This window comes from Acipenser ruthenus, chromosome 7 (genome assembly GCF_902713425.1).
Source record: "Acipenser ruthenus chromosome 7, fAciRut3.2 maternal haplotype, whole genome shotgun sequence".
Taxonomy (NCBI): Eukaryota; Metazoa; Chordata; class Actinopteri; order Acipenseriformes; family Acipenseridae; genus Acipenser; species Acipenser ruthenus.
Window position 1 is genome coordinate 1,856,626 of NC_081195.1, and position 14,415 is coordinate 1,871,040.

The 14,415-nt window shown below is 38.1% G+C and overlaps 1 protein-coding gene and 1 long non-coding RNA gene across 4 annotated transcripts in view; one reads left to right on the forward strand and one right to left on the reverse strand.

Annotated features, from left to right (window-relative positions):
- Positions 1–8,994, forward strand: LOC117414764 (palmitoyltransferase ZDHHC6-like). Of its 3 annotated transcripts, none has more exons than XM_059026106.1 (11): positions 1–162; positions 1,750–2,240; positions 2,993–3,084; positions 3,557–3,716; positions 4,062–4,223; positions 4,644–4,697; positions 4,918–5,085; positions 6,266–6,307; positions 6,664–6,809; positions 7,087–7,133; positions 8,612–8,994. In XM_059026106.1, exons 2-11 carry the CDS (start codon positions 1,974–1,976, stop codon positions 8,713–8,715), a joined length of 1,242 nt encoding a protein of 413 aa, XP_058882089.1. In that variant the 5' UTR covers positions 1–162; positions 1,750–1,973; the 3' UTR covers positions 8,716–8,994. The 3 variants fall into 3 exon arrangements, with proteins under 3 accessions (XP_058882089.1, XP_058882090.1, XP_058882091.1); XM_059026107.1 differs by having other exon boundaries at positions 143–214; XM_059026108.1 differs by lacking the exon at positions 1–162 and adding an exon at positions 242–471.
- Positions 8,722–14,415, reverse strand: part of LOC131737423 (uncharacterized) — a 12,932-nt gene continuing 7,238 nt past the window's right edge. Inside the window, exons 5-7 of the long non-coding RNA XR_009329018.1 lie at positions 14,244–14,389; positions 12,095–12,205; positions 8,722–9,619 (exon numbers count right to left, since the gene is read on the reverse strand). This is a non-coding gene — a long non-coding RNA (uncharacterized LOC131737423). The remainder of the gene's footprint in view (positions 9,620–12,094; positions 12,206–14,243; positions 14,390–14,415) is intronic.

Below are 14,415 nucleotides of genomic sequence, written 5' to 3' on the forward strand. Positions count from 1 at the left end.
ACAAACATAAAACAAGGAAAGCCGAATGTGTGTAGCGTATACATTCTTATAATTAATATTCCCATTAATTATATTGAATCGGCTTGTTTACGTAAGGGGAGGTTTTAGTTGGCTGGGGCACCTACAGGAAGTGGCAGTCGGGGAGCCACAAAGAGAGAGGAGGTGGGTCGAATTTAAAGAAACAGGTTGTGTTTCACAGAAAAATAAAAATGGGGTAATACTTATTTACCGGCTTTGATATATTGGTGTTGGAGAACGTTGTTTTTTTCTTTTTTTGTAAATTAACAGAACGTATTTGTATTTTACTTTAAGTGTTTCATGTTTGTATTATTATTATTTTTGAGTCGTTGCATTTCCTGGTCAGCGTCAATGATTTATATAACCAGCGTTGGACTTCAGTCTGGTAATATGGCTTCTTCCTCAAGAGTTACAAAACAGTCAGGATAAGAACAAGGAAGGATTGACGCTAAGGTCCGGGAATACAACTGCGCAAAAAACATAGGCTCATTACCCGTGCTATTTTTAGTCTTTAGCGGTTTTTTTTTTTTAATGTATTATAATAATTCAAGTAAAAATAAGAGTGGACGAATAAAATGAACCAATTATATAAACCTTTCTTCTCTCGACAAGTATATCCACAATTTTACGATTATTATTATTATTATTATTATTATGTTTTTGTCATACATAGCGTTGAGATATATACAGGCAAATGGATCGGTTCTTCTGGAGAAACAATGTGAACCATTTTAAATTTAATGTATATATTGTTTGTGATTAAATATCGAGCAATCTTGCTTTTGATATTTAAATACATTTTTTAAAAATGGCATTCTGTCCTAAAGACATGTCATATTTTCCTGCGGTTGATTCGGTATAAACTAGATACGACAATATTTTCGGTACTGCTAGTCTACCCAAACCAGCCTTGCAGTGGGGGTGGTGGGGGTGGGGGTGGGGGTGGGGGTGGGGGTGGGGGTGGGGGGGGTGGGGGTGGGGGTGGGGGTGGGGGTGGGGGTGGGGGTGGTGGGGGTGGGGGTGGGGGTGGGGGTGGGGGTGGGGGTGGTGGGGGTGGGGGTGGGGGTGGTGGGGGTGGGGGTGGGGGTGGGGGTGGGGTGGGGGGGGGGGGGCACCAACTCCTCCAGAAAGTGCTTTAGTCCATAGTAACCTAAATAGCCCTCTTTTTTGCGCACTGTTTAGAAAAATTAATGTAACCTACATTTACAGTTGAGGGTAGTGTTGGCTAAAGTCGATCTTGAATTAGATTTGAAATGCTAAAAAGAAGAAATCCATTTTACAAATTAGTTACAGTTTCATAGTCATCATTTCTGCGTTTCCGATTATTCAATTTGTACCAATTCAATCTTTTACACTTAACTACAAAGGCGGTGAATTATGCCTGCATTTATTTATTTATTTATTTATTTATTTATAATAATAATAATAATAATAATAATAATAATAATAATAATAATAATAAATCTAATGTAGTACATTGTGTGTGAGGTGTACCTGTTTGAATCAAAGGTGTCATCTTGTGCACTTAATTAGCTTTCAATCAATTTTAATTTAAAATACAGTTTTGACAAGGTCACAAGGCAAATCTATCTGATGTAGTAATTTCTAATCCCATCAGATTTGTTTTTACCAGAGTTTGGATACCACATTGGATTATCAGAAGTAGCTATGATCAGACCGATCTATTTGTCAGACATTAACTTATTTACCCTTTTTTTTGTCTTCCTCTAGATAAGTAAACCAAGATTGTACGCATTTTGAAGAAGTTTTGATCCAAAAGATGTTTAAGCGTTTTATATTGGGATGCACTGGAGGACAGCCACGTTACATAACTTTGCATGCTACAGCTTCAGTCTTGTGGGAGAAAATATAACCGTCCCTTGTCACTTTGGGGGATTAGCAGTAAAAGAAAAACAGATTTTACCCTATTTTTTATTAATTAGATAACAATAAAAATGAACGTACTATCTTCACTTATCAGATTTGAAAATCTTCAAGAACTGAAGAGATTGTGCCATTGGGGACCAGTTATAGCCCTTACGGTGATAGCACTATGCTCAACTATGGCTATTCTAGACTCTGTCCTTTGGTACTGGCCTTTGGACACCACCGGAGGAAGCGTTAATTTTATTATGTTGATAAACTGGACTGTTCTTATTCTTTACAACTACTTCAATGCAATGTTTGTTGGTCCTGGGTACATTCCTCTGGGGTGGAAACCGGTAAGAGTGGATGGGATTGAAAACGTGGGGGTCTTAATTTTATATTCCTGTATTTTAAGCAAATTTGAAATAGCTGGAACATATTTCTGGAAAAATTCAATGAAATTAACAGGGATACTTAAAGATCAGACATGGAGCTATGTTAACGATGTAAGCACAATGTAACACCTGCCTTTTGCAGTAGCGTATTTTAGTCAGTGAAGTTAAATAATTTAGGATCCATCATAAAAAATAAAAATAAAAAATAATGCTTGTTACTGATATTTCAACATGTTTGCACAATTTAGGAACCAATATAATACACACTTGGGGACACCCGTAGAGTGTAAATGTTAATATAAAACATTTTCAACCCTAGTAATCTTATGTGTCACTCCTAATGTTAATTCATCAAACGCAGAGTAAAAGATTTAAATAATTAAATTGATAAAATTCCCAGGACACAAAAAGCTACATGTTCTTAATCTCACTGGTTCAAAAGCCAAAGATAGGATTTGAAAGGCTTAGTTTGTTTATTTTTAAACCTGTTTAAATTCAGTCAACATGAAGTCAAGCCCTAAATCACAAGCTTTATTACCAAGTTTAATTTCTGTGATTATGATCTTTTAAAATCAGGGTATTTAACTATTTACCCATGTCTGCTCAGGATTATGAGGGTGTTTGTAAATAAATCTGTTATAATTAGTTTCACAGACCTAATCTTAAAACACCTGAAGTCTTAACCATGCTGTTCTGCCTCTTTTTTTAAACAGGAAAGCTCAAAGGACTGCATGTGCCTGCAGTACTGTAGAGTGTGCCAGGGATTCAAGGCACCACGATCACACCACTGCCGCAAGTGTAACAGGTACATATACATGAGCTGGTATTTCTTTCAGTCAGTGAAGGTCATCTTAGAGTTGGAGTTACGTTGTTGTAATATTGGCTTCCTATGTATAGACCAAATTCCTGGTTTTACTTCATTCTGAATACAGAATTATAAATACAATTATACAGATTTATCAGTGTCATAAGTATCAGTTTTTCTTTCCATTAGCATTCAGAGCTGGTTACACAGATCCTGATGAGTACTAATTCTGTACCACCTTACTTAAGGTTAAAATTAGGTGGTTCAAGGTGAATGCCAATCAGGGTCTGTTAAATCATTCTTACAAGTACTGTATGTTCTGTTTTGCTCAGATTAAATGCACAACATTTATTTAGCTTTATTTTTTTATTTTTATTAACAGATTTACTACAAAGTGCACACTCAGTGAGTTCCTGACAAATTAGGATAAGACTATAGGGTTTCTAAAACGACTATTCTCTTGAATGTCTAGGTGTGTAATGAAGATGGACCATCACTGTCCCTGGATCAACAACTGCTGTGGCCACCAGAACCATGCTTACTTCACCAGCTTTCTGATTTTGGCCCCCCTTGGCTGCATCCATGCTGCTATTATTTTCATTATGACTATGTACACGCAGCTTTACGACCGGGTAAGCAGGCATATTTCCATTACTAATATTCAATATTCATGAGTTTGATTTTCCGTGATGAACTTTGACCTGCATCTGACCTGTGTAAACTGAAATGAAAAAATGATTTAAACCACAAGTACAGAAAGGGATTATCTAGATTAACATGCTAGATTCCTTGTACCAGTACATAATATAATATATGCTATTTTCTCTTTACACCAAACCACAAGCGCTATGACAGTACAGGGATTCTTGTCTCGTGTAAACATAAAAACATAATTTAATTTGTTTTACAAAAACTCAATTCTGTCACTTTCTGGCATGCCTCTTTCTATTTTTTTTATTTTTATGGTTAATTTGCAGATATCTTTTGGGTGGAGCTCTGTAAAGATTGATATCAGTGCTGTTAAAAGAGATCAACGCCCCATTATTCCCTTTGGGGTTTCTGCTTTTGCCACGTCTCTGTTTGCCTTGGGGTTGGCACTTGGCACAACCATAGCAGTCGGAATGCTGTTTTTCATTCAGGTACAGTAGATTTGTAACCACAAACTTAGGCTAAGTCATTGAAACAGAGCGTTGACTAAACCCTCTTTGTTAGTAGAACATGCTAATTAAGTAAAACAAGAGACACGTCAAACTAAATGTGGGATGTCCATATGTACTTATAACATTCTGCTGTGGGAAAGTTACATTTATACAATAGCTTTTAGATTATTATGCTTACCCCATGCATGTTTGAGCATCCTTAGTCCTTGTGTACTCTTGTATACTACCCTATCCAAAATCCCACTGTATACCACAGTATATGGAGCACTATAATCTGTGTTTACTTAGCGCCTCATTATTAATGCACAACTTGTGATTAACATGCACAAATTCTCCTGAAGATGTGTGTTTCACTGCTTTTGTTTAATTGCTTTCCAAAAAATAAATTATTTTCCACAGATGAAAGTGATCTTAAGAAACAGAACTTCAATTGAAGTTTGGATTGAGGAAAAGGTAAAATGTATTCCAAACATTTTTATTTTTGTATGTGTTTGTGAGGTATCTGGTCCTATTTAATGCTTTGTACAAACCTCTTATCTCAAGAAATCACGAAATGTGCTGTCACGGAAATGATAAACGTAGGACATTTGTAAACTGTAATTGTTTTTATTTATATTCTGATGTGTTGAGACACTGTTCTATAAATAACACAATCCATGAAATGTATCCACAGGCCAAAGACAGAATACAATATTACCAGATAGGAGAAGAATTTATTTTCCCATATGACCTGGGAAGTAAATGGGAGAACTTTAAGCAGGTGTTTACCTGGTCTGGGATTCCAGAGGGAGATGGCATAGAGTGGCCTGTTCAAGAAAAATGTGACCAGTACACTTTAACAGTGAGTGCAAACTCCCTGCAATTCACCCTTTTTAACCATGAGTGCAAACGCCCTGCAATTCACCCTCTTGAGCTGGAGCAAAGTCAAGGCTGGCACTGCAGGTTTTATTTTTTATCAGTTTATCCTCAAGTTAGATTTCTTGAATATTCGAAAGGCGATGCTATCAGTTGAATCAAATCAATAGAATTTATAAGAGTGTTCATTGGCTATTTTTGGAACATCTTACAAAAAGTATTTTATTCATCAGCAGTCCAAAGCACCTAAATATAAAAAAATATATTTTTACATTTTATTTCATTTAATAAGAAATGCAATACAGTAATATAGAATAAGCAGCACATAAGGCAAGCAACTGAATATAACAAAAACATTGTGGACTTACTTGATTGATGAATCTTGAGTGATGTCATTTGCAGAATAAATATTTTTACAGTCCATGTAAGATTTTTAAAATCACTGTAGCCCACAGAAATTCATTGGGAAGATGAAGAGCAGGTTTGAAAAACCAAACAGCAAATACTTGCAGTCAACCTTGTTGTTTTTTCGTACCATGAGCAATTAAAAAAGCAATTTTGTTTTGGAGCTAGGCCACCTGCTGTAATGTTTAGGACATAATGTTAGTAACAATATAACATATAAAGAGAGAGGCTCCATCCTTCGAAGGCCTTACGCATATAAAGGAGGGTTCCATCATTGAGGAGACACGACAAATGGAGAGGGGGTCACCGTCTCTGAGATGACCCGACATACGAAGAGGGGTCACCCTCTCTGAAATTAAAAAAATCTACAACATACTGTATGGAAATCGAAACTTGCCTAGCCTCAAACTAGCCTCAAACTTGCATCGTGTAGCCAATACAAATACATTAAAACTCGAGAGACAGGGTGATTGCAGGTTGAAGGCACACAGAATCCCACCCATTGAGGCTAAATTAGCCAATAGCAATGCAGTAGACCTTGGAAAGTATGATGTAAGGTAAGCTTTTTTTTTTTTACTTTTACAAAATTACATATATATAAATTGCTGTTTGTATGACAGAATCAAAACCTATTGCACGTTAGTGTGAATGAGTCACACCTGACGCTAATTATTTTTCAATATAACTGTTCAGTGTCTGAAGTATTACATATTTAAAGTTGTGAGAGATGACATATATACTTTTCCTTTTGTTATTTGCAGATTGAGCAGCTGAAGCAGAAAGCTGATAAGAGAGTTAGAAGTGTAAGTCCATCATTGCCTTAATCTGAACAGCAGAGGGCAATCCATGCATGTGCAATAGGTCAAATCGTAGCCGTGTATCAAAGTCTGTGTTTATTAGCTATCTGACTACATGCACCTTTCTGGCAAATGTTTAATTTAATATAGCAAAGATTTACATTTTTTCACAAAAATGTGTGGATTCAAATGTTTGAGTAGAACTAACCTGGAATAAAATTCCTCTTGGAGCAAAGAGTGAAATTGTGGTCTTAATTAACTATAGTCTGCATTGACAGTTGTTCACCCGATTCTGTGTAATGCAGTTGTAAACCATTTTAAACTTGAGCAGTAAGAGTTTAACATTGTTGTTTCTGTTACAGGTACAGTACCGTGTAATAGAGGATTACAGTGGTGCTTGTTGCCCTCTAAACAAAGGTGTGAAAACGTTCTTTACAACGCCCTGCACAGAAGAGCCTAGAATCAAACTGCGCAAAGGAGAGATGATCTTTGCCACCAGGGGCCTAAAGTAAGCCTAGTCATCACCCCTTGATATATTTACCACCTTATTCACACCCCTTCCTAAGCTGTTTCGCGGATCATTCAGTGTTGTGTTTAGCTCTGTTTCAAAACCTCTCTGTTCTGAATTATCCCTTTGTTGTCTTTTAATACTGTAGTTATTGTTATTTTAGTAAAAGATTTTAGAAGTATGAGTAAATACTGCATCTCCATTTTGTTGTGCCAGTGTATGCATGCACATGTATGAAATCCAAATAGATTTAATAAATCTTGACTTGATTTCACAGGAGGTGGATGTATGGAGATAAAGCACTCGATGATGAACAAGTAAAAGGTACTTAAATAGTTAAATAATCAATAGTTCAACTGTATGAACTGGTATAACATTTTTGTTTTCTACTACTACAGTGTTATTGTAATCTATACATTAACATCTCATAGAGTCACACTTACAGAGTGCAGTTAGTTAAATGTTCTACATCTGTCAATAGAGATCCCAGATTCAGTCACTGGTTTAGTTATTAAGTCTTTCTAGGATACAGTACAAAGCACTGGCAATATATGAGTGAGGTTAATACTTTGTGGTGCATCTCTTCGCCTAATGCAAGGCAGCAACGCGCTTACATATTGTGTAAATGAGATCAGCAATCCTGGTCTGTGGAATTGCGGCTCATTCCTGTTATAGAATCTGTATAAAGGAGTCACTGGAAGTGGGTTTACTGGGACCCTTTCGCAAGGATCGGTCGAGGGATAGCCCACACATGCTCAATGGGGTGTATGCTTGTCAGTGCAGAGATCGGTCGAGGGATAGCCCACACATGCTCAGTGGGGTGTATGCTTGTCAGTGCAGAGATCGGTCGAGGGATAGCCCACACATGCTCAATGGGGTGTATGCTTGTCTGTGCAGGGATCGGTCGAGGGATAGCCCACACATGCTCAATGGGGTGCATGCTTGTCAGTGCAGGGATCGGTCGAGGGATAGCCCACACATGCTCAATGGGGTGTATGCTTGTCTGTGCAGGGATCGGTCGAGGGATAGCCCACACATGCTCAATGGGGTGCATGCTTGTCTGTGCAGGGATCGGTCGAGGGATAGCCCACACATGCTCAATGGGGTGCATGCTTGTCAGTGCAGGGATCGGTCGAGGGATAGCCCACACATGCTCAATGGGGTGAATGCTTGTCAGTGCAGGGATCGGTCGAGGGATAGCCCACACATGCTCAATGGGGTGCATGCTTGTCAGTGCAGGGATCGGTCGAGGGATAGCCCACACATGCTCAATGGGGTGCATGCTTGTCAGTGCAGGGATCGGTCGAGGGATAGCCCACACATGCTCAATGGGGTGCATGCTTGTCAGTGCAAGGATCGGTCGAGGGATAGCCCACACATGCTCAATGGGGTGAATGCTTGTCTGTGCAGGGATCGGTCGAGGGATAGCCCACACATGCTCAATGGGGTGAATGCTTGTCAGTGCAGGGATCGGTCGAGGGATAGCCCACACATGCTCAATGGGGTGCATGCTTGTCTGTGCAGGGATCGGTCGAGGGATAGCCCACACATGCTCAATGGGGTGCATGCTTGTCTGTGCAGGGATCGGTCGAGGGATAGCCCACACATGCTCAATGGGGTGCATGCTTGTCTGTGCAGGGATCGGTCGAGGGATAGCCCACACATGCTCAATGGGGTGTATGCTTGTCAGTGCAGGGATCGGTCGAAGGATAGCCCACACATGCTCAATGGGGTGAATGCTTGTCTCTTATTTATATTTGTAAATAAAACCCCTAACATTGTGTTTGTTTTATTGCTTTAAGCTGGAGTTCGTATTAGAGGCTGGTTCCCAAGAAGATGTGTTGAAAAATGCCTTTATGATACAGTCCGCGATCTACCAGTGAATGAAGAGAAAAAAGATAGATAATTATTATTATTTTTTTTTTTAAATCCGGGTATATGTCATTCGGTGCTTTTGACAATTGTTCTTTCAACAGAACAACCCCTTACTTGAACCTGCTTTTTTTTTTTTTTTTTTTTTTTAAGTATTGTTTTGGAATTATGCAATTAGTAAAAGCAGTGTTTTCGCATGCATTTCAATGTATCCTTTGTATGGTGCAAATACATTTTTTTAATTATATTTTGTAACACAACCCTACGTATTATGCCTTCAGATTTAAAAAAAAATAAATCATATTGCACCCGAGTTTGATTTATTATTAATTTCAATCCATATATTAACAATATTACAAAAAAATATTCTCTACAAATGTGACACTTGTATTCGTTGTTGGGGATCTTTTATAGCAGTTTAAATTCATAGCTTTCACAGCTGCATCCAGGTATGGTACACTGACTGTTGTGAACAGGTATATTTATTGTTTGCAAACTAGAATACAATTGAAAAAATACTTCTAGTTTCTAATATGATGGAAAATGTTTTCAAATACACCGGATGGTTGTCATCTTTAGAACTGTTGTGAAAATATCACATCTGCAGTATACATGTAAATCTTGTACAGTTCATGACTGTGCAGCTTTCGCTGAGCTACATTGAGGAGCCTATTGAATAGCCTTCCTTTGGAAGTCCACAGTGCAGCTCTTTCACACACTTTCACTCTGTGGATCAGTGAGGCACAAGAGTCCATATATATTCAGAAGAAACAAAACTGACACTGCATCAGGTACAGGATTCACTGCAGTCATACATAAAGCTTGTCGATTTCGTCTTTGAAGACTTTGGTCAGCTCTGCTCTCTTTGCCTTCAGAGTTGGGGGCAGTAGTCCATTTTCAATGCTAAACTGTTCTGGGTGAAGATATAGGTCTTTAATCTTAAAAGGAGGAAGGAGAACAATCTTAGTGCCAAAGGCAGTTGCAATAAAATAGACCGATAGAAATATTCTACCGAACTAGATGATCTATTGAGCAATATTTTATACAGGTACTAAAATATTATTTTTGTCATCACAATTAAACTAAGGAGGCAAATCTATCATACATCTGTTGCTGACATTGTACTGTGGTGGTGTGCATTTTGTCTGAATCTGTTTAACTGCGGAAGGATAACACAGAGGAATAAATAATAAAAATAAAATGCAGTTTAGAAAATGGGTACAAAGCGTAGTTCCTTACAGTACCTGCTCAAAAGACTGTACCTGCTCAAAAGACTTATGTATGGTTTATGATCCTTAGGTAAGCGGAATCTTTAAGGTATAATAACTATAATTGTGTAAAATACAGCACCTGGAAATGTGTTTGTTCTCTGTTTTTGTAATCCTGTAACTGGCCAGCCCTCTTTGTTTTTCTGCTAAACTGTGTCACAGCAGTCTGGCCATGCTCAAAGAGATTGTGCACACCATTGCTATCGATTATAAACATAACCATTTCAATAAAACTACATGGGTTATAAATAGGACTCGTTACATCACAAACAATGTCAAAGATAAAACAAAGGAAAACGAAGTGGTGTTAAATATTTGTTGGTACTGCTGTTCTAGAGGAATTCAGGACTTGTTTATACATTGGCGATTTGAACTTTTCTACAGCTGCAATTTGAGTTGTCAGAATTGCTCTGCAATGGCATAAAATATATATATATATATATATATATATATATATATATATATATATATACACAGACGTGCTCAAATTTGTTGGTACCCTTACAGCTCATTGAAATAATGCTTCATTCCTCCTGAAAAGTGATGAAATTAAAAGCTATTTTATCATGTATACTTGCATGCCTTTGCTATGTCATAGAATAAAGCAAAGAAGCTGTGAAAAAGAGATGAATTATTGCTTATTCTACAAAGATATTCTAAAATGGCCTGGACACATTTGTTGGTACCCCTTAGAAAAGATAATAAATAATTGGATTATAGTGATATTTCAAACTAATTAGTTTCTTTAATTAGTATCACACATGTCTCCAATCTTGTAATCAGTCATTCAGCCTATTTAAATGGAGAAAAGTAGTCACTGTGATGTTTGGTATCATTGTGTGCACCACACTGAACATGGACCAGAGAAAGCAAAGGAGAGAGTTGTCTGAGGAGATCAGAAAGAAAATAATAGACAAGCATGGTAAAGGTAAAGGCTACAAGACCATCTCCAAGCAGCTTGATGTTCCTGTGACAACAGTTGCAAATATTATTAAGAAGTTTAAGGTCCATGGAACTGTAGCCAACCTCGCTGGGCGCGGCCGCAAGAGGAAAATCGACCCCAGATTGAACAGAAGGATAGTGCGAATGGTAGAAAAAGAACCAAGGATAACTGCCAAAGAGGAACAAGCTGAACTCCAAGGTGAAGGTACGTCAGTTTCTGATCGCACCATCCGTCGCTTTTTCAGCGAAAGTGGGCTCCATGGAAGAAGACCCAGGAGGACTCCACTTTTGAAAGAAAAACATAAAAAAGCCAGACTGGAATTTGCTAAAATGCATATTGACAAGCCACAATCCTTCTGGGAGAATGTCCTTTGGACAGATTAGTCAAAACTGGAGCTTTTTGGCAAGTCACATCAGCTCTGTGTTCACAGACAAAAAAATGAAGCTTTCAAAGAAAAGAACACCATACCTACAGTGAAACATGGAGGAGGCTCGGTTATGTTTTGGGGCTGCTTTGCTGCGCCTGGCACAGGGTGCCTTGAATCTGTGCAGGGCACAATGAAATCTCAAGACTATCAAGGCATTCTGGAGCGAAACGTACTGCCCAGTGTCAGAAAGCTCTGTCTCAGTCGCAGGTCATGGGTCCTCTAACAGGATAATGACCCAAAACACACAGCTAAAAGCACCCAAGAATGGATAAGAACAAAACATTGGACTATTCTGAAGTGGCCTTCTATGAGTCCTGATCTGAATCCTATCGAACATCTATGGAAAGAGCTGAAACTTGCAGTCTGGAGAAGGCACCCATCAAACCTGAGACAGCTGGAGCAGTTTGCTCAGGAAGAGTGAGCCAAACTACCTGTTAACAGGTGCAGAAGTCTCATTGAGAGCTACAGAAAACATTTGATTGCCTCTAAAGGTTGTGCAACAGAATATTAGGTTAGGGGTCCCATCATTTTTGTCCATGCCATTTTCATTTGTTTTCTTATTTACAATATTATGTTGAATAAAAAATCAAAAGCAAAGTCTGATTTCTATTAAATATGGAATAAACAATGGTGGATGCCAATTACTTTTGTCAGTTTCAAGTTATGTCAGAGAAAATTGTGCATTCTTCGTTTTTTGTGGAGGGGTACCAACAAATTTGAGCACGTCTGTACACACACACACACACACACGTTACTATCGTTTGTTGACCAGTACCTGCTGTCAAACCTGCCCAGGAATTCCACATATCTAACATTTCCAAGTTTATCCAGGGGAGCTTTCTCCAGCAGACACTCAAGCTCTTCACCCATCACTCTCATAGAAAACCTGTGTAGCATAAAAACTGCAGTGAGATCTCCAGAACAGCCATTAATAAGGCATTGTTGAGAAAGTTGACGCTATAGAAATGGCATTTATAATATTTAATGGGATCATGTGTGGCCAAACCCATAACATTTTCCTTATTTGCAAGAAATAATTCTGTAGTGCTACCATCCAGTTACTTTTCTTCCACGTGCTTGAAGAAACTCTATACATTAAAGTTTACTCTTTATAAACAGGTTTAGAATGTTTAAAAAGGTCAAATCCATCACAGTCATTTAAAAATAATTCCACTAGGTGGAAGTGCAGCAATGTGTAGTTTTGCATTTTTTGTTCTTCAAAGATTTTATATTACTGTTAATTATTTGAATGAAATACTAGCTTTCGCAAAAACGTTACTAGAATGTTTGTATTAGGCTTTTGAAAGGTGTAGATAAAGTACAGAAGCCGTTGTGACAGGCATACACCGGGAGTAGGAGTATATAGTACAGTTAGAGACAATCTAGATCTAGCAAGGTCACAGCTTTTCCTTTTCTTGTTTAGCCCTTTGGTTCAGCTTCTTACAAAAAGATCCCAACATCTGACTCTTGCATCAGTTCAGTCGTACACAAGGTATTCTAGGATTTCTACGAACATAGAATACTGTGTCCGGTTCTGGTCACCTCCCTACAAAAAAGCACATTGCTGCACATGAGAAGGTACAGAGAAGGGCAACCAGGCTAATCCCAGGACTTAATGACATGATGAAAGCTTAAGACAGTTAAATCTCTTCAGCGTGGGAAATAGACAGATAATAGGGGATTTCATTGAAGTTTATAAAATCCTAAATGTTAAAGATAAAGTTAATTCAATACAGAAAATGCCCAAGTTACAGTGCACAATTAAAATTGTCTGAATGACAGAAACCGATAGAGATTCTGTGCTTTCTGTCACTAACTATAGCAGCACCTTTTCTTTCAGGCCATTAGCACCCCCCCCCCCCCCCCCCCCCTTTTTTTTTGCTACATTTTCTGCATTACCTGCACTTGGTCATTATAGTATTGTGCTTTTAACCTGTGAGGGTTTTTGATACAGAGACAGAACATCATTACAGGTGAGTGGTGGAGGCAGTGATTGTTCTGGCATCCTAGTAAAAGTGGTTCAACATTAAAAATCAACTTTTAACCCCTTAAGGCAGTGCTGCCCAAACACGGTCCTGGAGAGCCCCTATCCAGTAAGTTTTGTAGGTCACCCTAAATGTCTAATTTCTAAAGACTGGGAACACATGGAAGTTATTGATCAATTAAGCAAATAACTTGTTCAATTAAGGGAGCTCTGGTCATTGGGCCAGTGTACATGCTGAGAAAATCTCATGACTTGTTTACGGTCATGACTTATTTAAGGTGGTACGGTCTGGATTACAATTTTAGATAGTTTTGGTTTATGTTTGAATACAAATGTAATACATTATACAAAAATCAAATACAACATGAAGTTTCAAAGCAGGAATTGATAAATTAAACAAACTAAAATGATCTAAAATTATAACCACCTTAAATAAGTCATGACATTTTCCCAGCATGTAATCCAGGCCATTGAGGGCTGAAAAGGGTAGTTCATTTTTTGTACCAAATGATCTCGAAATGACTTCATTTAATAAATCACCTGCTTAATTGATCACAATGAAATTGATCCAGGTGTTAAGAAATTGATGATTAAAGGTTACCTATAAAACCTGCTGGATAGGGGCTCTCCAGGACCGGGTTTGGGCAGCACTGCCTTAAGGTATACACAGAATTGTGTGGTTGTTCAAACTGATTCTTCTTAAAATACATTTGAGAGCGACTCAAGTATCATAGAAAATTTGAAAATACAGCGAGAGTATTCAAATGTTTGGATATACATTTCCCGATACTGATTCAATAAAACAGAGCAAATCCTAAAACCATCAATTGTTATTTGAAATAAAACTGTTCAGTCTGTTTACAAAACTAAATGTCATTAGAAGAAAAAAAAAATATTGAAAAAAAAATGGAAAGAAGGGAGGAGGCTGACATGACCGTACCTTTCCAGAATTGTTGGTGTCAAATCGTTGGAACTCAGCCAGCATCCCCTTGAGTCCCTCTGCAAACTTCTCCTTCAGCCACTCCTCTATATCCAGGGAGAGGGTTCTCTGCTCCTGGGACATTGAAGGGCTTCTCCCTGAAAGCTCTGAATTAAAACACAAGCTGTCAATA